Source organism: Macaca thibetana, chromosome 15 (assembly GCF_024542745.1).
Source record: "Macaca thibetana thibetana isolate TM-01 chromosome 15, ASM2454274v1, whole genome shotgun sequence".
NCBI lineage: Eukaryota > Metazoa > Chordata > Mammalia > Primates > Cercopithecidae > Macaca > Macaca thibetana.
In genome coordinates this window covers 25,606,988-25,633,132 of record NC_065592.1, presented here as the reverse complement: position 1 = coordinate 25,633,132, position 26,145 = coordinate 25,606,988, and the positions used below count along the sequence as shown (strand labels likewise).

General features: G+C 52.8%; 1 protein-coding gene across 3 annotated transcripts in view; it reads left to right on the top strand.

The window, feature by feature from the left end:
• Positions 1 to 26,145, top strand: part of COL27A1 (collagen type XXVII alpha 1 chain) — a 158,681-nt gene that overhangs the window by 59,615 nt on the left and 72,921 nt on the right. For all 3 annotated transcript variants that reach the window (XM_050760967.1, XM_050760966.1, XM_050760965.1), the window contains 9 exons: positions 4,553 to 4,606; positions 6,981 to 7,025; positions 16,110 to 16,163; positions 16,819 to 16,863; positions 20,736 to 20,789; positions 22,099 to 22,152; positions 22,785 to 22,838; positions 25,327 to 25,380; positions 25,548 to 25,601. In XM_050760967.1, coding sequence (XP_050616924.1) covers positions 4,553 to 4,606; positions 6,981 to 7,025; positions 16,110 to 16,163; positions 16,819 to 16,863; positions 20,736 to 20,789; positions 22,099 to 22,152; positions 22,785 to 22,838; positions 25,327 to 25,380; positions 25,548 to 25,601 — 468 coding nt within the window. The remainder of the gene's footprint in view (positions 1 to 4,552; positions 4,607 to 6,980; positions 7,026 to 16,109; positions 16,164 to 16,818; positions 16,864 to 20,735; positions 20,790 to 22,098; positions 22,153 to 22,784; positions 22,839 to 25,326; positions 25,381 to 25,547; positions 25,602 to 26,145) is intronic.

The following is a 26,145-nucleotide window of genomic DNA, read 5'->3' as shown; positions in this document are numbered from 1 at the left end:
GTTCTCAGATTACAGGGAGCAGGCAGCCAAGTGACAGAGAATTCCTATTTCCAAGTAGGGAAATTGAGGCCAAAGCAGATTAAGGTTCTTAGCTGAGGTGATGCTGTGAGCTGGGGGTGTGGTCTCCAGTGACCCAGATGGGAGCCAGAGCTGACCCAGGCTATTGGTGCCCCTGGAATCCTGGAGAGAACTCTGCCTTCCTGTCTTCTCCTTGTTCCCTGAGGTGACTTTTCCTGAGTAGATTTCCTAGTGGATTTCAGGACAGCAGGGTAAAAACGTGTTTAGACCACGAGAGGAGGGTGCTGGGAAACCTCAAGGGGTCTTTCCATGTCAGCACGCTTGGAGCCTGCACACCTAGAAAAGAATATGGCTGCTTCAAGTGCAGTAGGAAGGATGCAGGTTAGACTTAAGCAGGAACTTCCAGGCTTTGGAGAATGTCCACCTGATAGAAGTTCTCCGAGATCCTTTTGCGGGCTCCTTCTAGAGGTTACTAAATATTCCCACTCTTGATATAAACCCTAACTAGTGTAGTGATGGCACATTAGAGTTGACCAGGGGTTGGATTAGAAACATCTCACCGTTTCTTCAGCCCAGCCCTGCCAGGTGAGTGGGACAGTGCTGACTGTTTTGCAGACCAGGGACCTGAGCCTTAGAAGCATGAGTGGAACTTTGGATTCTAGATGTTCCTTGCTTCCCTGCCCCTGTATCACACCCCTCGGAGCAGACGTTGGGGCGGACACTTCCTGGAGGCACAAGAGTGGAGGAGATGGCCTTCTGCGTTCTCCACGGCATCCCGCTTTGGATGTGGTGGCGAGGACCATCCCTTCCTCAGCTCTATTCCTCTGAGTTGTTGTGGCCAAGAGAGAATGCAGAGTCTCACTCCTGAGCCTTGTTCTATCTCCTCCTGGGCCTTGTTCTGCTCCAAGTACGAAGTGTTCAGTTCTCCAGAGGGGCCCGACCTGGGAAAGTAGAGAAACCACGTGGCTGGGGCCCCGGCAGGGAGCCGAGCTCATTCCTTGGGCCTGGGGCCAGCCTGCTGCAGCCAGGAGCTCGGGCATGTGGAGGAAGGTCCCTGCTGCTGGCCAGGCTGGGCATGCATGCCATGTGGTCGCCTTACACACGCAGGCATGGCCAGAGAGAGGGAAGCAGATGGGGTTGAAGTGGGGGCTATACATCCAGCTCAGCAGCCGCTGCTCTAAGACCCAGGGAGGTCTGGGGTGACTGCTGGAAATGGCTCTGCCACTTAGTAGTGGAGGGATGAGGCAAGGTAGTGGGTGAGGGGGATCTTGGGTGTGTTGTCTCCCCATTGGTGTAATGAGGTGGTGAACATCAAGAACATCTCAGGTCTTTTCATCCTTAGACCTGTGATTGTTCCAATCAAAGGTTTGTTCCAGCACCTTTAAAGCTCTTTTTTCCAACCACTATGCTCTTAATTACAAACCCTAGATTCCTAGAGGTCATCGGCTTGACCCCTCCATTGGAAGGAAGATTGAAGATGGAGACAAGGGGTGCCTCCCCGAGGCCCTCAGCATGTCCAAGCAGAACCAGTCCTTAGCATCAATCATGCCATTCCTTTTTGCACATTAGCTCAGGACTCTAATGAGCCCTTTGAGAGCCTGTAGGCTGGTTCTAGTCCATCTCTTCATTCAGTGTCCAGTTGTAGCTAAGAGAACAGGTTCTGGAGTCACACGGCCTGGGTTCGAATCTCATCTCTGCTATGCCAGGGCTGTGTGACTTTGGAAACTTTTCCTAACCTCTCAGAATCACAGTTTCTTCATCTCGAAAATGCAGCCAATAATAGGACCTGTTGGGTGGTCACGCTGTTGGAGTTTACTGTTGTTATGATTGTTTCATCCCACCATCATCGCCCTCTGGTTAGACTCAGGCTGCATTTTGTCTGCAGAGGTTACTCCCCTCCAGAAATTGACTCAAAATTCTGATGACCGTCTCTCCCTTGCTTATACCTCAGAGACATTCCCTCACGGGGCTGTGGCCTCCCATGTGGCAATGAGGCACCCTCACTGAGGCACCCTCCATGTGGCGTGTCAGCTCATCCTCACAGCAAAGAAAACTGAGGCCCCAAGAGGCCCGTGGGTGGTGCAGTCAGGACTGTCATGGGACAGGCTGGCCCAGCAGCTGGGCCTGAGAGGAGTCTTTGAGCCAGCCTGGAAGGGCCTCTGAATGCAGACCCATGGGTCTGAGACCTGCCTGGTGGCTGCTGTATGTGAATATATTGGGCATCACAGGGTCCTAAAGCGTCCTTAGAGATCACACACCCTCAACCCGAGCAGGACAGAGGGTCAAGTGTGGGGGCCTGCCCAAGTTCAGACAGCCAGCCTGGAGGAGAGCCAGGGCTCATCCGCAGGCCATCTCCACATGCTGGACTTGGAGAATGGAGCAGGGACTACTCAAGTCCTGTTCCTTGTAGGCCATGTGAAGTCAGCCAGGTGACCAACCAGACAATATCCCCTTTGTCTCAAGGAGTTGCTTTCCTCTCCTACCAGGTCCTTCTACCCCAAAGTCCAGAGGCCACAGGTGGGAACTCATTGCCTTCAGAAGGCGCCCCTGGCTGGGCGCCATGGCTCACACCTGTAATCCCAACACTTTGGGAGGCCCAGGCAGGCAGATTGCTTGAGCCCAGGAGTTCGAGACCAGCTTGGGCAACATGGAGAAATCCCATCTCTACCAAAAATACAAAAATTAGCCAGGCGTGGTGGTGTGCGTCTATGGTCCCAGCTACTTGGGAGGCTGAGGCGGCAGGATCACTTGAGCCCAGGAGGCAGAGGTTGTAGTGAGCAGTGATCATGCCACTGCACTTCAGCCTGGGTGACAGAATGAGACCCTGTATCATGAAAAAAAAAAAAAAAAAAAGGAAGAAGGCTCCCCTGGCCACAGCCCACCTGGCTGATTCTTGTCCCAGGAGGCGAGACGATCTACCTTCAGCATGACCAAGAAGGACTGGTTTAGGTGACACTGGAATTTGGCAGGTGAGCCCCTAAAGATGTGGGAGGAGGAAGCTTGGGTAAGGTCAGATACGCTCCCACAAAGACATGATCTGGATACACACACACACGCATACACCCTCCTCTGCCACACTCCTCTGCCACCCTCTGCAACCAGTTGGACACGCGTTTGAGCAGCCTCTGCATACCAGGCTTTGCCCATGCATAGCTCATATGAACATGCCAAACTCCAGAGGTGGACCTGAGCTCTGCTTGCTTTATGACCTTGGCCATGTGATGTTGCCTAACCGAGCCTCAATTTTCCCGTCTGTGAAATGGGACCAATAACTTTTCCCTCAAAGATACATATCAAACGCAAATGAAGTCTTGCATGCGAAGTGACTAGCTTGGTCTCAATTTCATTATCGTCTTCTCATTCCCTCCTTTTGGTGTCTGAATGAAGCCACACCTTCTGTGGGGTGAATGTCAACCCAAGAGGACTTCCTGGCAGAGGAGAGATTTGAAGGGACTAGGGCTGCGGGGCAGGGCCAGGCTAAACACCTGGTTACACACACACATTTCAAAGTGTCTTTGCCTAACCAGTAGAGACTCTGGTTTGGGTTTTGTTTATAGGTTTGGTCCTTTGGGTTTAGTGTGCTCACTGGACTCCTCCAATAGTATTAGAAACCAAAAACAGGATGATCCTCTGTGAGGAATGTTTACCATTTGAATCATAGCTCCAGCATTCACTTGGTCAGGAAAACATGTGCTTTGTTTTTTTCTTTTAAATTACATTTCCCTGGAAAAACAATGATTTGAATTCAAGGAGGGGAGGAGAACAGGTTTCCCCCAACTCCAAGCTTGAGGACTTTCTTTTCCTTTTGAAGTGGGAATGGAGTTCTGTCCCCGGCCCCTGAAGGCATCCTCACAGCTGATATTTTTCCAGCTGCCTATCTCCCCAGAGCTGGAGCGGCCTCCAGAGTGGGGTCAGGGACGGGGCGGGAGGGACAGACCTGCCTGGGCCGGGCAGCTCAGCATCTCTCTGAGCTGCTGAAACACCTGTGGGGGCTGTGCTCGTGTTCACTGGTGGTGTGACTTTGTGTGACCTTGCCACTTAACTCTTTCACAGCCTCGCTTCCTTTATCTGTCAAATGGGGATCATGATTTCACTGGGTGGCTTTTGAAGAACATGCCACAATCAGAGAAGGTCTGAGCTGGGAAATGCAACAGAGACCTTCCCCTCCTTGACCAGTGGGGAAACAGAGGCTCTTAAAACTGGCCTAGATCCAGCTTCCTGCCCCTAGTCTGTGTCCTTCCCATTCCATCGGGACCAGGTCTCAGAACAGAGGATTGGCATTTTCATGCTGGGGAGCTGGGTACCATTTTCTTTTCGGAGACTGAGTAGAAAGAAAAGGACCCGTGAGAAATTCTTTATGCGCAGGTGCTTGTCGATGGTAGGGGTGACCTCAGGACTCCACTGTCTGCCCATGACCAAGGAGTGAGACTGCTTGGACATTGTCCTTGTGTCCCCCCTGGGGGTCTGGATCAAAGCCCACCCTGCAGGTGAAAACACTAACCTACAGATGTTTGTTCTCTCTCATGCCCTCCAGGGGTTTCCTGGAGTCTTTGGGGAAAGAGGCCCTCCCGGACTGGATGGAAACCCTGTAAGTATTTCAAGTCCTTGGGAACAGGAGATTCCGAGTGAACACACAGCACATTTTAGGAGTCCATGCTTTAGGGTCAGACAGACCTGGGTCAAATCCCAGCCCTGTCAACTACCAGCTGGGCACCCTTGGGCAAATTACGTGACGTCTCTAAACGCTAGGCTCCTGTCTACTGTGACTGCCCTGTCGCCCCCCGTAAGAGTCCCCAGCCCACTGAGCCCCTGGGTCCAAAGCTCCAGGCTGCACCCCGTTCCCAGGACTTCGGAAGGTTCATGGATCACTCCCCACTGGAGAAGCCCCGGCTGCTGCCATCTTACAAAGCATCAGGAATGTTTATGGGCCGGCAGAGGCTTGGGGAAGCAAACGGTTTGCAGGCCGTGTTTGGAGAAAAGGAAGAGCTGAGTTCCAAAGGAATCTCCACCACAGGCATGTTTATAGAGTTTGTAAATAATTAGAGGCCCAGGCTCTGTTCCACGAGGAGCCAGGTCAGCCTGCCCTGGGGAGCCGACTCTGTCTTTCCCTTCCCGGCTCCAGGCCGTGGTGGGAGAAGGTGTTCATGGTCCCCCATCTCTCCTTGGGGCTTCCTGCCTGAGCAGCTGTGCTAGCTGTGCCCTCTCCAGTGGTGGCTGCTGCATTCATAACCAGCACCCGATTAGGCGCTAATTCAGTTCCACAAATGCTCCCTGAGCCTGACCCAGCCAGGCTCCCTTGGGGATTAAGCCTTGACCTCAGAGCCCTACGGACCTGGGTTTGAATTTTCTTGCACCACTTGTCAGATGTGTGAGCTTTGAAAAATCCATTCACCTCCCTGAATCTCAGTCTCCTTGTCTGCAAATTGGGGGAATCAGAATTCCAGCCTGAGGCAGTGGTTCACGTCTGTAATCCCAGCACTTTGGGAGGCCGAGGTGGGTAGATCGCTTGAGGCCAGGAGTTCAAGACCACCCTGGCCAACATGGCAAACCCCGTCTCTACTAAAAATACAAAAAATTAGCTGGGCGTGGTGGTGGGCACCTGTAATCCCAGCTACTTGGGAGGCTGAGGGGGGAGAATTGCTGAACCTGGGAGGTGGAGCTTGCAGTGAGCCAAGATCACGCCACTACACTCCAGCCTGGGCAAGAGAGTGAGACTGTCTCAAAAAAAAAAAAAAAAAAAAAAAAAAAAAAGAAGGCTGTTGTGAGAATGAAAGGAGGGCAGCCAAGGTGTTGCGCTCATCACACGGGTTCAGTGGGTGAGGCTGTGTAAAATACTGGGTAATCTGGGGTACAGTCCTGACCTTGAGGTGTTCATGGGCCATTGCTCTCCTCTGTCACACAACAGGCAGTGGGATGGGTGGGATTAAAGAGGTCCCAGGTGACTCTTTGGAGAAGAGAACAGGGAAGTAACATTTGCATTGGGATGAGGAGATAGGTGGGGAGACATTGCAGGTGGAGGAAGGGGCACCAGCAAAGGCATGGGGTGGAGGGAAATCAGAGCCTCTGCCTCAATACATCACTTGTTAGAGTAACTGTTAGCGATATGCAGTATCATTCTGTGAGTTTCCTTGGGGCGTGGCAGGCATGTCTTTATGCTCCTGGCATAGAGGAACAGAAAAGACCTGATGTCCGTTTCTTCCCCTCATTTGAAGCGAAGGCTGTTGCTTACTTCTCATTACTAATCACAATGTCTAGAGCCCTGGAGTTTGATATTCTCACTTTTCCATTTTGAACTTGACTCAAACCCCTCCACCTGTCATTTCTCATGTGGGCCATGGAAGATTCATGTTTAAGATGAGGAAACTGAAGTGTAGGGGGGTAAATCACACACACAGCCTCGTCTCCTGACTCCCAGGCTAGAACTCTTTCCAGCCTCTGGGGGGCCCTGGAAGAAGGACCTGTGAGGGTGTGGGGTGCTGGGGAGGATTCTCCGAGGGCCACAGCACCTGGCTGAGAAAGGGAAGGAGGTCAGCTTAGAGGCTCTCAGCTTGGAGTCCTCCTGGCTTTGTCATTTCCTTGCACCTGGCCTTGGGTGAATCACTTAACCTCTGGAGCTTCAGTTTTCCTGTCTATAAAATGAGCGTGAAATGTCAAGCACCATGCACATCTGTATGACCATGATCGCGATTCCGCTCATTCCTTTATGCTTACAATGGGAAGATACTGGATTTGGAAGTCCGGCCTCCCCATTTGACAGACGAGGAAAGCTGATGGCAGAGAGGGGATGGCTGTGGTCCAAACTCCAGGCCAGACTCAGGAAAGTCCCTGGAGCCTGTGGTCAGGAATAAGGAGAGTTCAGCTCTGAAAGACCCCACCAGGTGCCTGTGTGGAGGATGACATGGAGGGAGGGGCCCTGGAGGGAGATGGGACAAGTAACCACCTTGGTGTCTGTCTATCTGCAGGGAGAACTGGGCCTGCCAGGCCCCCCTGGAGTCCCCGGCCTCATTGTAAGTACACCGATGCCTGGGGCAGCGGGTGGGTGTTGGGGAGACTCAGGGTGGAGCCAGCGTGTGGGGAGCCAGGAGCAGGCCCTGCAGGGGGGTTGAAAAGGCCCCTTTCTCATCAAACCTCCGGAGGGACTGGGGGGCCAGGAGAGACCAACCTGGGTGGGGAAGGTGAGTGGGGGAGGGTGGGCGGGCTGAGGGAGGAGAGCCCTGCTGTGTGGCCTCAGGTGGATCACCTACCTTCTCTGAGCCTGTTTCCTTATTAGTTAAATGAGATGAGCGCTTGGAGCACGAGATTGCCAAAGCACTTTCATAGCTGCTGCGTGCATGGCCATTGCTCTGCAAGGAGGTGTGGGCAAGTGGTGGTGGCGTACTTATTTGACAGGTGAGGTGTTCCAGGTCCAGAGGGAGGAGGTAGCCAGCAGGGTGGTCTTTTGCACTCTTTTCCTCCAAGCAGACTTCAGAGCCAGGCCACCTAGGTTCAAGTCACAGGCCCGCCATATCCTGGCTGTGTGACCTGGGCCAAGCCACTTACCCTCTCTGGGCCTCGTTTCCTCATCTGTGAAATAGAGATGATAGCAGAATCATTCTGGAGTGGCTGTGAGGATTAAAGGGGGCATCACATGTGTAGTCCTTGGCACAGGATCTGGCACCCAGTAAGTGCTAGTGGAAAATATTGTTATAATAATTCTTGTTATTACCTCCTGAAATGCCCAGGGCTGACAGAGCCTAAACACAAGGAGGTGGGAGGCAGTCTGACCTGACTCCATCCAGGTGGCGTAGGCCTGGAGGAGTGGTTCTAACCAAAGCCAGGGCCCCTGCTGGGCTTTCAGTGGAGTGAGTGTTAACCTTGTGCCCAGCTCCAGGGGCCAGTGAGAGGTCAGAGCCTGGGAAATGATACTCCAAGTGTTCCCATAGTCTGATGCCCCCTCCGCCCTGTCCATTGGGTCATTCCTCATGGGGTTTGAGTCTGGGGGCCCGTGGAGGGACACAGGTAAACTATCTGCTGGCTTGACAAACGAGCTTCCAGCTTTACCACTCCAGCAACTGTACTGAGAAATTCTGCTCAGGGAAAGGCTGGAGGAGGCCCCTGAGGTAGGCAGGAGACCCCATCGCTCAGGGGAGGCCAGTCCTGGGAAGATGGTCCAAATGTCCCCATGGCCACCTGTGCCTGCTCAGGTGAGTGGGAGCAGAACCTGGGTGGGGTGGGCAGAAGGTGAGAGCCCTCTGTGTCTGAATCCTGGCTTTGCTACCTACTGACTGAACTTCACCTTGGCCTCACTTCCCTGAGCCTCGGGGATCCCCTCTGTGAAATGGGATCATTGTATCCACTCTTATCAGAACCACAGAAACACACAGTCCGTTCCAGTCCAGTGGCTCAGAGGACAGTTTCTGGAACCAGACTGCCTAGGTTCAAATCTCCTAGCTCTACCACTCATTTAATCACAATCCGGAGCAAAATTTTTAACCACCCTATGCCTTGGTTTCTTCGTTTATAAAATGGGAACAATATTGGTACGTAACTTGGAGGATTGTTGTGAGTGAGGATGTAGGTAAATAAATATGTAAAGTGCCTAGTATATAGCAAGCACTCAAGAAGTACTAGTTATGATAGTAATAGCTATTGTTGGTGTTATTATATTACATACACATGTGATATTTTACACCCGGTAGCAGCTATCTTGGTTACTGACTTGAGAAAAATTTCACAGTCACATTGGAACTTGGTTGGAGAGAGTGCTGCAATTGATGAGTGATGTCTGCCTTGGCTGGGGTTGAGGAAGTGTCAACACATGAGTCATAAATTTGTCATCCCTGATGTCCATTCAGTAGGACTTTGCTGAGCACCTTCTTTGGCACAAGGCATTGACCTAAATGCTTTGGAAAAAGAAATATCTGCCATGGGAATTCGAGAACTCTCTAGAAGTCTTCTTATCTGACTCTCTCTAAGCCCAACAGGAATCCCTTCTGGAGCATCTTGGTCATATGGTGATTAAACTCCAAATTGAACACCTCCAGTGTAAAAAGTCCCTCCCTCTCTGGGAGCCTAGTCCATTCTACACAGCTCTCATTGTTCAGTGTTTTCCTGTGGATCGAACCCAAGTCGTCCTCACTGTCCCTGAGTGAGGCTGTTTGAGGTGTAAAATGGTCTTTGTCTGTGCTTCCCAGGGCTCCCTCTAAACAATTCCAATCCCAAAGCCTTTCTGAAGGGATGTTTACATATCCTGTCTGTCATCCTTGGCACATGTTCCTATTTGTCATCATCCCAGCGTTCACTAGGTTGGGTCCCGAAAGGAGCAAGAATATTGCTTAGTGGAATAAACACAGATTCTGGGGTTTTGGACTATAGCATCGTAGCCCTCCTGGTTCTACCTTTTTTGAGATAGAGTCTCACTGTGTCTCCCAGACTGGAGTTCAGTGGTGCGGTCTTGGCTCACAGCAACCTCTGCCTCTCGGGCTCAAGTGATCCTCCCACCTTAGCCTCTCAAGTAGCTGGGACAACAGGTGTGTACCGTGACGCCCAGCTAATTTTAGTATTTTCTTTTTGTAGAGACAGGATTTTGCCACATTGTCCAGGCTGGTGGGCTCAAGCGATCTGCCCGCCTCAACCTCCCAAAGTGCTGGGACCTCCTGGTTCTTTACAAAGCTCATTCTTACCTGCACTCTGCTGCACTCCACTGTTAGGGTTGCCAGATAAAATATGACACCTAGTTAAATTTGAATGTCAGATGCAGTATTTAGAACACATTTATGGTAAAATGTCACTCATTATTTATCTGACATTCAAATTTCACTGTTCCTGTCATTTTAATTGTTCAGTCTGGAAACACTATTTGCAGTGTCTGTTAGGAGAAACCCTTTCAGCAAATGGGAAAACTGAGGCCCCTGGTCAAGGTCACGTACCTGGCAGGTGAGGATGGAGGCCATGAATCTCAAGTCCTAGTCCAGGGCACTCCTGTTTTTGCTTCTGAGCAGCCTGTGCTGGGGGCAGAGCCCTGGGCCATTTCTGCCTTTCATGGTACCCCCTTTTCCCAGAGCTGATTTGTTCTGCCTTGTGGTCCCTTCATGCTGTGTCTTTTTTTGGCCACTTTCAGCCTCCTTCCTCAGTTTTTAGATTCTTTTCGCTGCCAAGATGAAATGTCCTCTCTCCTGTGACTGTGGGGTCACAGGGCTGGGCCTCAGCCCATCAAATCATCTCTGCTCCCCGAGCGAATGCCTCCTTCCCCCCTGGATTTTTGGGAATAGCAGCCTCTGTGCCTGGGGGAAGAAACTGTCTCCCCAGAGAGCTGGAAAGGAAAGGAATTTTCTAACCAGGAGTTAAAGAGGAAGAGGGATTGTGAGTCACCTACGGTTTTCCAGAGGATGTGGGTTTTTAGCTGAGCAAATGGGAATTCCACGTATTGATAATCATTTTAGTGGAAATTCAGATTTATTCAATGCCTCTGTCTAGTCAGTTGAAGCAATTTGCATGCAGACTGAAGCCAAACCTTCCTTCCGTCCCCCGGGTCCTTGCAGCCGGGAGGAAGGGCGTGAGAGGACAAACTAACATTTATTAAGCGTCTGCTCTGTGCATCGCATGCACTGGGCTGGGGAGGCCTCGCGAAGCCGAGGTCACCAGTTAGAGAGTGGAAGTGTCGGGCTTGTCACCTGGGTCCATATGCCTCAATTCCAATAAGCCACCGGTGGCTCCCTGCAGCCTCAGAGGTGAGAGGGCCTCCACACAGCCCTCTTTGAGTAACTGAAACCCTTTGGCAGGCCCTCAAGAAAACTGTGCCTGATTCCAGAATCCGCTCAACAAAGACGATTTCTGTCCTTTCTATTCAGAGTGACACAGAGGAAATGTTGGCTCCTCCACGATTTAATGAGACCCAAAGAACATGTGATCTGGCCACAAACCCAGCATGTGAGGGGCAATGGATTTGTCCACCTTATTCTGCCACTAAACGATCACCTGGCTTTGTCTCCTTGTTTATAAAGCAAAGTTAGATACCCCACCACCTGGCATGCAACAAATCCTCTTGTGCCCAACGCTGTGCCAAGTTTTTAATTGTCACAACAGCCCTCTGAGGGTAGGAAGTGGGGCCACCAATTTACACTTAAGGAAACTGAGCCTCAGAGAGGGTGAAGCACCTGCCCAAGGTCACACAGCCAATCAGCTGGACCTGGCCTGTCACAGCTCACACTCTCCACTGCTGCACCACATCCCCAACTCCTCAAGACTTCTGTGCTGAACAGAGATAGCGGGTGTGTGACAGCATGGACTGGGCAGTGCCAGGGCTGTTCTCCTGTGAGAGATGGTGCTTAGTAAGACCACACAGCAACTAGAACTGGCCACAGCTCCAGCTCCCTGTCCCTAACCCACCTGGCATTGTTGGCCTTCAAAGGCAGTCCTCAGAGGGATTATAAGTGAGCATGTTTAGCTTTCTTTTTCACCATCATTAAGCCACTTTTACCAAGCACCTCCTCAGAGCTGTACCCTGTGCTGGGCACTGGAACCACAGAGGTGAGGTCCTCAGAGCAGGCACCTGCCCCTGGTCTGGAGGCAGCACAGGCGGTGGCCCTATAGGCACATGCAGAAAGGATGGCCGGTGTCAAGGGCCCTGAGCGAGAGGCATGGGGCTCTGAGGCCTGACAGCAGGGGCATGACCCGGTCTTGGGGTCAGGGAAGTGATGTTAGTGCTGGAGACCCAAGGACAAATGGGCATGAACAATGCCAGCGGAGGGCACGGCACTCTGGGAATAGGAAACAGCTTGAGCCAGGGTTGGGGAGATACGTCAGTGGCTAAGTATGTCACAGCTAAGGAGGAAGAGCAGGGCAGGAAGGCGAGATGTGTGAGCAACTGTCATGAAGGATGGGCACCGGATGTTCCCCACGTTAGCCTCCGGGCATCCACTGGCTGGCAGTCAGGGGAGTACAACTCCGTTTTTCCGAGTCTCCAACTTGACCTGATGCCCTGTCTCAGGTGAGACATAGCAACAGGAAAGGCAGCCGTCAGTGGTTTTGTTTTTTTTTTTTTGGTCAACAGCCAACTCAGACCTTGTGAGCATGGACTGTGGGGTCAGACAGACAGACAGATGGATGGACAGACCTGGGTTCCGGTCCTGCCTCTGCCCCCTGCTTATCGCTCGATCTCAGGCAGGTTATGTCACCTGTCCCTAAGCCTCAGTTTTCCCATCTGTAAAATGGAGTGGGACTGACAGTGGTGCTGACCTCCTGGGGTTACTGTGAGCAGCTGGTGAGCGTCCAAGCCACCAGCATCGTCCCTGGCATGGCAAAGGTGCCCAGAGTGACATTTAGCTATTGTTAAGGAGGGTTCAAAGTGGGTAGCGTGCATCCGGCACACAGTGGGCGTTCTTTAAATGGTGACAGACAGGGCTGATTGTGTTGTTGGTGGGAGTCAGTGAGAAGGGCACAGTGTGGCGTGCGGTGTCTGGGAGCTTAGAGAAAAGTGGAAACAGGATCCAAATTAAGAGCCTTACTCATTATTCTTTCTCATGGGGACATGACATTCTGAGTGGCTCTGGCCAAGCTGGTCTGGAGGGCGTCTGGTACACAGGAGACGGCTGCTCTGCAAGCTGCCCTCGGGGGATGCTGGCCTGGAGTTTTCTTTGTTCCTCCCGGAAATGCTTTTGTAGCCCAATGTGGGGGTCCCACCAACACAGGGGGACCTGCCATATGCAAGCTGGCACCTTCTCCGGGTGTGGCCTGCAGGCAGGGGTCTCTCTGCCAGATTCCTTCTCCCCTAGGGTTGGATGCCCACGCGAGGTCCCTGCCCCCACCACACACAGACCCCTTCGGAGAGGCCTGCAGAGGCAGCGAGCGGGACCTGGGGAATGGGGTGTTGTGCTGTGACTCCCGAGGACCCACACAGGTGACCATCTGGCCTGTACTGAATTGAGTCCCACACAACAAGCCACTTCAGGCCTAGAGGGAGGAAGAAAGAGCCTGTGTTCCCGAGCTGCTGGCGGCCCCTCTGCTGCCACCCTGCCTGGCCCCCAGCAGAGCAGGACTCCTCCAGCAGAGCCCGCTCTGTTTATTTGTGCATCAGGGGGAGCTCTGGGCTGGCCACCCTGGCTGCCTTCGTCCAGGAAAGGAGAGAGGCAGCAGCCAGAGGGACCTGTGGACATGCGGCTCTCTGCAGAGAGAGCTGGCCTCCCTTCCAATCCGGCTTCTCTCCCTCCTCTCCAGAGACCACCTCAGAATAGCCTAGAAGCTCTGGAGACAGGCTGCCTAGTGTGAATCCCAGAGGTGCCCCGGCTCTGTGATTTCGCTGGAGCCCTAACTTCTCAGAGCCTCAGTTTCCTCATCTATGAAATGGGGACAGTAGTAGACTGATCTTGAAGGGCTGTGGCGAGGAATTACTGGGTTAAGGCAGGTCAAGTGCTTAGCACAGTGCTGGCAACTGGCATTTGCTTATTATTAACACCCGTTAAACTGAGCCCTCACTTTCTCAGTGAGATTATTTGATGGGACCTGAAAGCAGAATTTCTTTAATTTTCTTTTCTTTTCTTTTTTTTTAAGATAGGGTATCTTTCTGTTGCCCAGGCTGGAGTTCAGTGACGCTATCATAGCTCTCTGTAATCTTGAACTCCTGGGCTCAAGAGATCTACCTGCTTCAGCCTCCTAAGTAGCTGGTACCACAGGCATGCATCACCATGCCCAGCTAATTTTTAAATATTTTCTGTAGAGATTGAGTCTCCCTATGTTGCCCAGGCTGGTCTTGAACTCCTGGCCTCAAGTAAACCTCCTACCTAGGCCTCCCAAAGTGCTGGGATTATAGGCGTGAACCATGACGCCACGCTGGGCCTGAAAGCAGAATTTCTTTTTTTTTTTTTTTTTTTTTTTTTGAGACGGAGTCTTGCTTTGTCACCCAGGCTAGAGTGCAGTGGCCGGATCTCAGCTCACTGCAAGCTCCGCCTCCCAGGTTCACGCCATTCTCCTGGCTCAGCCTCCCGCGTAGCTGGGACTACAGGCGCCCGCCACCTCGCCCGGCTAGTTTTTTGTATGTTTTAGTAGAGACGGCGTTTCACCATGTTAGCCAGGATGGTCTCGATCTCCTGACCTCGTGATCCGCCCGTCTCGGCCTCCCAAAGTGCTGGGATTACAGGCTTGAGCCACCGCGCCCGGCCTGAAAGCAGAATTTCTTAGCAAAGACTCAGCTGGGAGGTTTTGTTTAATCCAATCAAATGAGAATCCTAAAGTCCAGAAAGGGGAAGCGTTTGCCCAAGATCACACAGGCCAGGAAGCGCCAAGGCCAGACTCCTGTTGCTCTGGGGTTGGGAGAGTGAGAATCGGCATCATCTCAGGTAGGCTGAGCTGCCGTCTGCAAACTCCACACAGTCTGTCTGTCTCTTTCCTCGGGGGCATTCCATCGCATAGTCCCCTTGGCCCTTCCTGCAGGAGCCAGGCAGGAATGTGGTTTTTCATTCTCTGCCTGGCCTCCCTCCGAGACGTCTCCAGGCAGCTCAGACAAGAACTCCAGTTCCCATTCTTGAGCCTGGCGACCTGGGGCAGCCTTTGTTCCTCCAGTGCTTCAGAGCTGTGCCCCCACCTCAGAGCACTTGCCAGCACTCCATAGAGCCTGATCAGGTAGTGGGAAACAGAGGCCCAGAGAGGTCAGCCACGTTGCAACCACACAGCAGCCAGACGCTCATATCAGTCACGGAGGATGGACAAGGGAGAGAAGAGGGTATTTTCAGGGTCTGCCTTTCTCTGAGTGCGGACTTAATGTTATGGTTGTGGCTGAGAGAGTGATGGAGTGGGCAGAAGTGAGATTTGAGGGGAAAAGCATGGGCTGGTTAAGAGAAAAGTCAGCCGCTTCTTCACTCTGTACCAGGATTCGTGGACCTTGGCACTACTGACGTTTGGGCTGGATGGTTATTTGTGGCAGGGGGCTGTTCTCTGCACTGCAGGATGCTGAGCTGCATCCCTGGCTTCTGCCTACCAGATACCAATAGCACCTCTTAAGTTGTGACAACCAAGAATGACTCCAGACATTGCCAAGTATTTACATGTTAAATCAGTTACTCCTGGAAACAAGGCTGGCAGGTAGACAGTACTGTACGTCCTCACTTGTCACATGAGGAAACTGAGGCGTGGAGACATCAAGTTCCCCCGGTTCACACAATGAGTGAGTCCCAGAGGAGAGCGGGACCCAGTGGTCTGCTGTCCACTGGGTGGACAGAGAATGAAAAATCACATTCCTGCCTGGCTCCTGCTGGAAGGGCCACGGGGCCTGTGCAGTGGAATGCCTCTGGGGAGACAGACAGAGGGACGGTGTGGAGTTTGCAGGAGTTTGCAAACGGCAGCTCAGCCTGGTTGAGTGCTTTCCAGAGCCTTCCTTGCAGAGGAAGGAAGGCAGGCTGTGGAAAGGCCAGGAGGGGCATCGTGGGGACAGCACTCAGCCAGGCTGAGCTGTCACCTGCAAACTCCACAGTCGTGAAGGGAACTTGGCTTTTCAGGTCTGGGAACTCCATTTTTCTCACCTTAGACCGGCTGATCTGATCTGAAGCTGGGTCTCCAACCTGTGGTCCAGGATCCACCAGCTGATTGTAGTGTCCCACAGGGTCCATCGCCAACTCTGGGGATTTCTGGAATCAACAGCCTCACTCCTTACTTGCTGCCCTCCTCAGAGATAGCCAAGCCTCTGGGAAGCAGGAGGTGCCTCCCCTCATGTAGCCGGAGGAGTCAGAACTCCCATTGATGCCTTCTTTAACTCTTACAGCAGCTCCGGGGGGACAGATAGAGAGAGCCTGAGGATCCAAAATAGTCAAATGAAAAGCCCTTTGTCCCTGATCCGGGGTAAAGAATCAGATAGAGGAGAAAAATATTGAATATGGAAAGGAATGGGGATAGGGAAGGGGCAGCCATCTAGAAATGAGCTTGGGCAAGGATCTTTATGAAGTTTATTCCAGCACTTTAGTGGAGGTCTCCAGATGAAGAACGTTCCAGATTCTGAGATCAATCCTACAGAGTCGTGTCTTCAGAAGCCCAGCCCCACGGACCTTGGGGATTGTTGTCACCACCCAGGCCAGCCTCCTGTGGGTCACTGCTTACAGCACCCTCTTCTCTTTCTTCCCCCACAGGGTGACTTGGGAGTGTTGGGTCCGATTGGCTACCCAGGACCCAAGGGCATGAAGGTAAGCAAGGGACATCCCCCAATTCAGGCCTCATCCCAAGTGGGCACCCCCGACCCATTTCATCCCGGAAGGAAGCGTGACATTAGATGATACTAGGGGAAGGGAGGATGGCAGGATGCTCAGAGTGCTGCTAGGAGGAAGCTGGGCAGGTCAGGAGCTGTCAGCTCTGGCCCCAGAGCCAGGCATCATCTGTATGTCATTTAGGCCAGGCACCCTCCTCGAGCTGACATGGTTCCAGGCTTCAGAGCACTGGAAGTCCAGTAGGGGACATCACCAGGGCCACAGAAACTACCATGCAAACCAGTGAACTCAGCCCATCCCTGAGTGGGAAGGGTGTGCAGCAGGAAGGCAGGCCAAGACTGCTAGACCACATCCCAGGGACGACCCAATTTCACCAACATGCCCTTCCCTCTCCATCAGTGCCTTCTTCCTCTGGATTTGTCTGCAGTGCTGTGGTTCACTGCCTCTTCTCATAGCTCCTTCAGTCCACACCCTTGCCCTGTGACATGGGAGTCATTTGCCCCCTTTTACAGATGTGAACACTGAGGTTGGGGGATCGAGCAGGGGTCTGGCAGCAAGTCACGTTTAAGCCAGGGCTCCTAACTCTTGTGGCCTAGAGTTCCATCACAGCTGGCCTTGGGTCTTTGTCTTGCAGGGACTGATGGGCAGCGTGGGGGAGCCCGGACTGAAAGGTGATAAGGTGATCTGAATACTCCCTTATTGCACTGTGGTTTCTCTGCATGCCAACCCCCTCTCCGCCCGGAGGCTGCTGCTGATCTCTCGCCAGGTCCACTCCCCTGCACTCTTCTTGCCTCTCCTCTCGCCTCCCCTAAATCTGTGCTCCCCAGCTTCTTCCTAGTCACTCTGGGTGGGGCTCAGGCAGATAGTTCTGGGAACCCGAAAACCTCAGCAGATAGTGCATAAGGATCTTTATGAAGTTTATTCCAGCACTTTAGTGGAGGTCTCCAGATGAAGAACATTCCAGATTCTGAGATCAATCCTACAGAGTCGTGTCTTCAGAAGCAAGCAGGGCAGGTATGTCAAGACAGGGCTCTGAATCCAGAGAGTAGAGCTGAGGCCAGCATCTGTGCTTTGAAGGCAGAGCCACAGAGCAAGGAGTGTGGCAGTGAGGGCACAGGAGGAAACAAATCTACATAGACCACCTTGGCGTGAAATTGGGAACCCAACCCCAGAGAGCGTGCCGACTGGAAATGCGACTCTGAGCCCCTGACCCGCTTCTCCTGCTGCCATGGGGATGGCTACCCTTGCCATGTGTCCTCTGTACAGCCCTGCTGCTGAGCTCTTCCTATCTCACCCTGTGCCAAACCAGAGTTGGAAGTGGGAAGACAGGCCCTGGGGGCCCAGAGTGAAGCAGCATCTGAATACCAGAGACACAGGGCCCAGCACTTGTGCCCTGCTCTGTGGCTGTCTTCCTGCCTAGCCTCTTCAGACCCTTGGCAAACCAGGACCCCCAAAGGGGGTGCAGGAGGGGTTCAGGGCAACATTCCAAGTATCCGTGAGACATCCGAAGGACTGACTGCTGCTCAGTCCCTCCTGTGGTCAGTTGACACCGCACCTGTCTCTAGGTACCTCTGCTTTCCCCTACACCTGAGTCATAAGGTCAGGTGCCATGCTGGGTACCATCTGAGTGCACCACATGGACCCACCCATTAATCCTCCTACCCACTGTGAAATAAGAAGCTTGCTTGGGCCGGGCACGGTGGCTCACGTCTGTTATCCCGGCACTTTGGGAGGCCGAGGCGGGCAGATCACAAGGTCAGGAGTTTGAGACCAGTCTGGCCAACATGGTGAAACCCCGTCTCCACTAAAAATACAAAAATTAGCCGGGCATGATGGTGGGCGCCTGTAATCCCAGTTACTTGGGAGCCTGAGGCAGGAGAATAGCTTGATTCTATAATCCCAGTTACTTGGGAGGCAGAGGTTGCAGTGAGCCAAGATCGCGCCACTGCACTCCAGCCTGGGCGACAGAGCAAGACTCCATCTCAAAAAAAGAAGCTTCCCTGAGGCCACACAGCTGGTAAGTAGAGAGTTACCTGGCTCCAGAGACCTCAACTGTTAAGCAGAACTAAGGTCAGAAGGTCAGAGCTAGTGAGACTCTGGGAAGTTCATATTTCACAGTGCCTATATCTCACAGCTGGAGAAACCAAGACCCAGAGAGAGAAAGAGATTTGCAGGCCCCTGGACTTTTAGAACATTAGAATTGCTGGGTGAAAATGGACATATCCAGATTGTATTATGCGAACCTATCCCTGGGTAGCCAGCTGGGTGCAATGCCAACCCCAGTCCTTTCTCTATCTGTTTCTACCTCTTCCATCTCCTTCTGCCATGCCCAAGCCTCTAGCCACAACCCACCTCTGCCCGCCCCTTGCCCTGCTGTCTGCTACACCCCTCTGCCAGAGCCCTCCCTCTTTGAAGGGGCTTTCTGATGGAGACGGGGGGTTCCCCACACCTACCTGTTTATCCCAAGGTTTGAGACATCAGCGCTCTGGAAATGTTGAAGTCATGAACGAGAGAGAAAGGAAGCCGGGGAAAATGAGAGTGTAGGCAGTGAGCTTTTTATAGGCCCCCTTGCGGAGCTGGTCTCAGCTCAGTGTTGCTTCAGGAACATGGAAATAAATGTGTTACATGGAACTCGGCTGGCTTGCTGATGGGAGTTGCCTGGGACATTTAGAGAGGTGAAAACTCTGGAAAAAAAAGGAGGAGGAAATTATTTTCATGCCCATAGTTTTTAAGAAAATCAAATGTCTTTAGGGGAAAAAAGAGAGCGGGGGGAGAAAGAAACCCCTTTTCCTTTGGTGGAGAGGAGCCTTAAGGCTGTGTTCCGATCAGCCACGCACACATCCGTGTCCCCTGGCCCTACCCTGGGATGACAGAGCCATTCCTTCATGTTCCAAGGTTGCTCCTGCCTCAAATCCCAGATTTTCCATGACCCATCCTGGACTCAGTCCCACTTACAACCGCTTGGCTCCCTCTCTCAGCCTGGAGGAGCACTCTGGAAGCAAAGCTCCTGCTCCGAGCCCAGCTCCCTTCAAATTCATTGTTCTGATTTCCTAGGTGCCTTTTAAACTTTCCTTGTTTTTCTATTTTCACTCTTTTTTTTCACCCCTTCACTCCTCTCTTGGACATTTAAAAAAAAAAAAAGAAAAAAAAAAAAAAGTCCTGTGGTTCCCCAAACACCAGGATGTTGTACAGGATTTTCCAAATTGGAAAAAACAAAGTAAGTTCAAAAAATTTTTTTTTTTTTTTTTTTTTTTTTTTAATTCTGATTTTTGTTCTATTAAGGAAGTTCTTTTGTTAGGTCATGGCCTTAGCCATGTGTGGGTTTTCTAAGGTTCTCCATTTTCCTGGATTTTTCTCCCCATTCTTTCTCCTGCTTCCAGGGTTGTAAATGTATTTTGAATCCTGGGGCCGACAGCGTGTCAGTAATGTCCAACGTGGAGGGCTGGATAGGGTGAGGTGAGGGCCGTGTGAGGTGGTTCCCGCCCTAAGGGGAAGCAGCTCCCAATCTGGACTGCCCATTCAGAACATGGCTAAAAACAGGGAGGGAGGAGAAGAGGCCTCCAGCAGCCAGAATCAGTGTCACTAAGCCTGTGCAGTACCTCGTGTTAGAAGACAAACACCCAGACTTAAGTCAAGACCAATTTACTCGCTGTTTACACATAGTCTTAACAAGCCAGGAAATCTGATTTCCCATGCTATAGCTGATTAAAATAGTTAATTAGAAGTAGATCGGCCGGGCACAGTGGCTCACGCCTGTAATCCCAGCATTTTGGGAGGCTGAGGCGGGTGGATCATCTGAGTCCAGGAGTTCAAGACCAGCTTGGGCAACATGGTGAAACCCCATCTTTACTAAAAATAAATAAATAAAATAAAATAAAAATTAGCTGGGCGTGGTGGCACGCGCCTGTAGTCCCAGCTACTGGGGAGGCTGAGGTGGGAGAATCACCTGAGTCCAGGAGGTCGAAGCTGCAGAGAGCCAAGATCGCACCACTGCTCTCCAAACTGGTCAACCAGAGTGAGACTCCATCTCAAAAAAAAAAAAAAAAACACCAAAGCTGCTTGCTAGCACAGAAACCCCCACAGGAGGAGGAAGTGACAGCTCAGTCTGATGGTGAAAAATATCAAACAGCAGACGCAAACACTCCGAACCCACACTGGTGTGAGGCCCTTGCACACGCTGCCCTCACCCCTGTGTGACAATACCAGTTGATGATGAAGAGGCTGAAGGATCAAACACTTCATTTGCTCTGCGTCAGTTCCCCAGGCAAGGCCAGTTGACACTGGGCAGTGGGCAGCTTAGCTTCTGTTAGTGGCGTTTCCAGCCATCCCAGCAGCCCCAGGCAAGTCTGCACATCGGCCAGCTCACCTCCCCCCGCCACCGCCTGCTTTCCTCGCCAGGGGCCCGTCCTTTCCTTTCACAAGGCTGCTGCTGGCTGGATCCGACTTGGGAAACAGCCTCGGCACAGCTGTACCTCGCCAGGGGGTCTGTGGGGGAGGCTTCCAGAGCCCATGTGGTCTCCATTGTAACCTTCTTTGCTGGTGTGTACTTAGGGTGAACAAGGGGTTCCAGGTGTGTCGGGAGATCCCGGATTCCAAGGAGACAAGGTAATTGCATCAGATTTTCCCCTCCCCCTGCCCCTGCCCCTGCCTTGCTGTTCCCTGGTCCTGGCTTCCTTCCTAGGGCCCATCATGAGCCAGGACCCACCTGTGAGACGGCTGCCTTTGAAATAATCCAGTCTTCTCCATCCTTGATCCACTTGTCATCTCTTCCTTCGACTTTACAGTGACCTTTTAACTTATTTCTGGGCCCCAGCCTCTTGCTTTCTCTCTTTCTTTCTTACTGCTACCCAATTGTTCTTCTGAGGGCAAAGCTGTGCTCTCCGCTCACACACCATCCATGGCTCTCTATTGCTCTCAGAATGGCACCCTGGCTCCCTAACCAGCCATCAGGACCCCAGTGAGTGCATCTCTCTGATACACTCCTGCTGTCCCCCTTACAGCCCTGCACTCCAGCCCCACCAAACCGCCTGCTGTGCGCCTCTGTACACACACACAGACTGCTACCCGCCTGGGACCCCTCCACCCAGCCTCTCCACGCCACCCTGCTCAGAGGCCATCTCCCCAGCTGCTCAGAAAGTGGCCATTTCCCTCTCTAAGTGCCCTGAGAGGCGTGTCCTCCCCTCGCTGGTGGTGCCATCCTTCTCCTCTGATTTTGGGTGACTTGTGCTGAGTCCCCGCCGGACAGTGAGTTCCCTGAGAACAAGGCTGCAGACTGCCCTGATGGAGCTGGGCTCAGGGTCCTGCCCTTGATCATGAATATTTAGGATAAGGTAACTGGCCTTACAAAATGACATACTGACTACGGGATCAAACTGAGGCGGCCTTGACTTCCAGAGCACAGCTGTGGGCCTGCTGAGACTCGCTCCCCTTTGCCTGTGTCTGGCATCATGTGGCCACATCTGGAACTCTCCCGGCCAGTCAATGAGGCCCAGATGTTGGCCAGCTCTCCCTCTTCCTCTCCCTCCCTCCTCACTGGCCTGTCCTGACCCAGCCTCGGTATCTCCGGGTTGTGAACCACAGCAGGCCTGGCTCTTCCGCTACTGGACCCAGTCTCCACAGTTCCCCAGGCGTCAGAGGCACTGCGGAGCCTGCATGCAGCCTCAGGGTCCCTGATTCTTCCTGGTGAGGACAGGGGCTGCTGTTTCTCATTAGCATTTCCTGGGGCCCAGCCTATAGGGGTGTCAGGCAGGTGTGATCCAAGTCGAGCCCGCAGCAGGGAAAGGAAGGAAGGAGGAGCTCATCCTCCTCCAAGGCGGGCATTCTCTGGGCCTGGGACCAGCAGGAGGACTGGGCGGCTGTTCACCTGGCCATTTCTCTTCCTCACTAACCCCAGCCTGCTCTGGATCTCTTCCAGGGGAGCCAGGGGTTGCCAGGGTTCCCCGGCGCACGGGGGAAGCCAGGGCCTCTGGTAAGTACCTGCTCCTCCAGCACCCCCAAATCTCACACTTTCTGACTGATCATGGAACGTGGCCGGGGACACCTTCACCTCCAAGACCTCATTTCCTCCTGCAGCAGAGCTCCTGGGGGCAGCAGGGCAGGGCAGGGCAGGGCAGGAATGGGATCTGCTCATTTCACAGATGAGGACGCTGTGAGAGGCTCAGTAACTCAGCCAGCTTCAGAGGCAGGCCTCATTCGCCGACAAAACCCTGATGAGGATCTGGGGTTCCTGATGTCTTGTAAACGGTAGTGATGTTATCAATAACAGCAATGGCTGTCATTTATTGAGTGTCGCTGTGTGTCTTTCTGAACTTTGTTTCTTTGAAGGCTGCCCACTACCCCAGGAGTTAGGGAATTAATATTGTTCCCTTTTTGCAGATGGGCAAACTAAGATTCCGAAGGTTGAAGTGACTTGCCCAGGGTCCCATGGTTAGTAAGTGCAGGAGGTAGAGTTTGAATGGTAGCTCCTTCTAGTTGTCCAGGCAGATTTTATGCACATGCTCCTGAACTTTCCAACTACCCACAGCCAGGGGGGTAACGCGGGGGGTTCATGGAAGGTGGGGCCCTCACCCCTGCCTCCCTGCAACCTTTTCTCTTCCACAGGGCAAAGTTGGAGACAAAGGATCCATTGGGTTTCCCGGGCCCCCTGGACCCGAGGTATGTGATGCCCCATTTCTCTGTGTCTGGCTGCAGCTGGGACTCGGTCTCGTCCCTGGGAAACTGAGGCCCAGAGACGGGGAAAGACTTGCTTTAGGTCATGCAGGATATGAGAGATGAGGCTGAGAGGAGAAATTCCTAGATCAGCAATCATTCATTTTCCCTTTCTGCTCTTCTGCTCTTACCCAGGGGCTCTCAAAAGTCAACAGGGACAAAAAGCTGGCCTCAGAGTCCTCTGCCAACTTTGTGGCCACCGCAGCTTTGTGATTCATGAAAGCCCTCTGTGCGCCACTGTCTGGGCCCCTCACAGGAGCTTCCCACATTCTCCACTTAGAGTTCCCTCTCCAAGCCCTGGAACTTTCTTAACCACCCACAGCCACTCTGGAACGATTCAGGGCTCAGAGCTTCCCAGTATGGGGAGCAAGAGGTAAATGAAAATTCGGACTTTTGAATGAAGAATGAGAAATAAGGATAGATTTAGCAATTCATATAATAACTCTAGTTGAGTAAGGAGAGACCCTGAGGGTTTCCGATATGTGTGATCATTGGCACAGGTAGGCTACACCTGAATGATCAACTCGGAATTCACACATAATGGAGCGAAGCAAGCTGGCCAGGTTCTCTTTACCCCCACTGTCTTTAGCATGCGTCTCGTGTCTAGAAAGCTGGGCTGAGCAGGAGCCAGGGCTGTTGTCCCTCTCAGGATCATCGGCACCTAGGCCAACCCCAGTTGGAGCCTCCCCACCCACAAATCACTGGCCTCCGGGTCTTGCTCACCCATGAGGTCTCTGCATCCAAGACAAAAGTGTGGCTCTGTGGATAGGCCGGACCCTTCCAAGGATCACTTCTGCTATCACTCGGATGGATGAGGAAATGTTTCCTAAAAGCTACAAGTTCTGACTTTCCACTGTGTTGACTTTGGCCACCACACAGTCCTATCTTTAGACAAATGGACTTGGCCTCTTTTCCATGGCCCCAATTCCCTCCTCTGGTCACTGGAAAAAGGCTTTTCTGAGAGTCCGGCTTTCCCAGCATTCTGGCCCATGAGGGTGGAAGGCATGCTCCCTCACATTTATTAGGCACCTCCTGGTGCCAGGAGGCTGTGTAGTGTCCTCGAGATGAGAACTTTCTGAATCACCACAGAGGCACATGAGGGAGATATTACTACAACCAGTTTACAGTTGAAGAAACTGAGTCACAGAGCAGGAGAGTGGCTTCCTCAGGGTCGCTCTGCTATGTAAGAGCAAATAAGGTCTGCTTTGGCCCTCTCCTGGGTCCCTGGACAATTTAGCCATTAGCCTCTCCCATCTTTGTGTTCTGTTTTGATTGGCCAACTCCGTAGCCGGGAGATAGCTCTGCTCAGCTGAAGGCGGAAGCTGATAAGCGCGTCAGCACCCTGCCTGCTTCTTTCCCAGAGACCATGGGAGGGAGCTCCAGCTCTCCAGCACCCGGGCGAATCATCTCTCACTCATCAATGGGTCAGATGCGAGTGAGCATCAGGATTTGCTCAGCATCCTGACTACCAAGGCCTCACTTAGAGATGGGCCCACCCCAGGCAGAGTTCTTTTCCCAGGGTACAGGACCCAAAATCATTTTGGATGCAGTTTTTACTGAGCACTTGCAACTTTGCTGGTTCCATTTAAACTTAAGAACAGCCCTGTAAGGGAGGTGTTACAGGCACCATTTTACAGATAAGGAAGCTGAGGCCCAGAGAGGCTAAGGAACTTGCTCAGGGTCGCACAGGAGGAGGGCAGGGCTCTGGGAACCGCGTAACAGGTCTCCAAATTGTGCAAAGACCACTGTGGGGAGACGGAGTCCCTGTGCTCTGTGGGACCCTAAGGAGGAGCACGAGGATATTGCAGGGAAGGGAGGTGATTCCGCTCTGTGCGGGAAGAACCTTCTATTGTACAGTCATCCTAGGAGAATAGCCCTCATCGGAAAGCAGGGAGCCCCCATGGGTAGAGTGGGGCAGAGTCTAACACATGTGGCCAAGATGTAGGAAGGACTTCAGCTTACAAAGACTGGAGCTGACGTTAATTAAATCAGCGCTTTTCAATGCTTTCAAAGTCACAGCAAACCCAGAAAATCATCCTCTCTGTAGGATTACTGCAGTCAAAAGACAAGACTTCTCAGGGCAAGGCATGGCTGCCTCTGGGGAACAATGTCCCCAGACACCCATAATTCTGACACGGTAGCAGCACCGGATTTGAGAAATAATGACCTTGAGTGTGACCTTCTGTGTCACAACCTTAATGCTTTCCTGCGCCATTTGGTGTATTGTCTCAGCAACTCTCTGAGGTGTCAGGGCTGGAACCACGCACCCTGTTTTAGAACTGAGGACTGTAGGATCAAGGTGGTTAACTGACCTGCCTGGGGTCCCATCCCAGCAGGAGGAGATGGAAACCCAGTCAGTCCCCCTGCAAGATGCATACCTGTAGCACTCCCTTCATAGCCTCCGTGGGTGACCCTGCTCTCTGCTTCCCCTCAGGGATTCCCAGGAGACATCGGCCCCCCTGGCGACAACGGCCCAGAAGGCATGAAGGTAAGTACCTGCCCAGGGCAGCTCCAGTTGGAGGAGCAGACAGCTCTGCAGAAACCACAGGCCTCAAGGGCTGGCTGTCTGCCTTGGAAGCAGGGGGTGCCTTGCCAGCCTGTGATGGAGATGGAGGTGCCGCCTCTGATTCTCCCTTTTTGTTCCCTTCTCCCCAGGGTAAGCCTGGAGCCCGAGGCCTGCCGGGACCCCGTGGGCAGCTGGGGCCCGAGGTGAGACTGTCTGGCCCTGCTCCACTGCCCATCCTGGCCTGATTGCAGCCCCCAGCCTGCCCTGTCCTGGGTACTGAAGGCCTTAGCTGGGGCTGGAGCCCCCTCAGCCAGGACACCACCCAGGGCTTTCCCAGACTCAGGACCTTCCCCTGAAGGTCCCTTCCAGGGACCTTCTCTGCCCTGCTGTCACCTGGCAGGGTGGCTTCCCCGCACCCTCCCTCCACTGCACCCTCATCACCCTGGAGTTTTCTTTCCCAGAACTACTGCCAATGCCATGCTCACAGTAGCAGTTTATGAGGACATTAATGGGGGAGTAGGAATTATCAGCCCCATTTTACAGATGAAGCCACTGAGGCCCAGAGAGGAAAAGAGACTCAGTCGGGTCTTATGGTTAGTAGCAGGCAGGGCCACAATGGGAACCCGGGTCTGCTTGAACCCAAAGCCCATGACATACGTCCTGTGCTGTCAACTGTGCTTCCTGGGAGTGGCCTGGGGGCACCTCCAGAATGTTACATTGACTTGCACAGTTAGTGAGTGGCAGAGC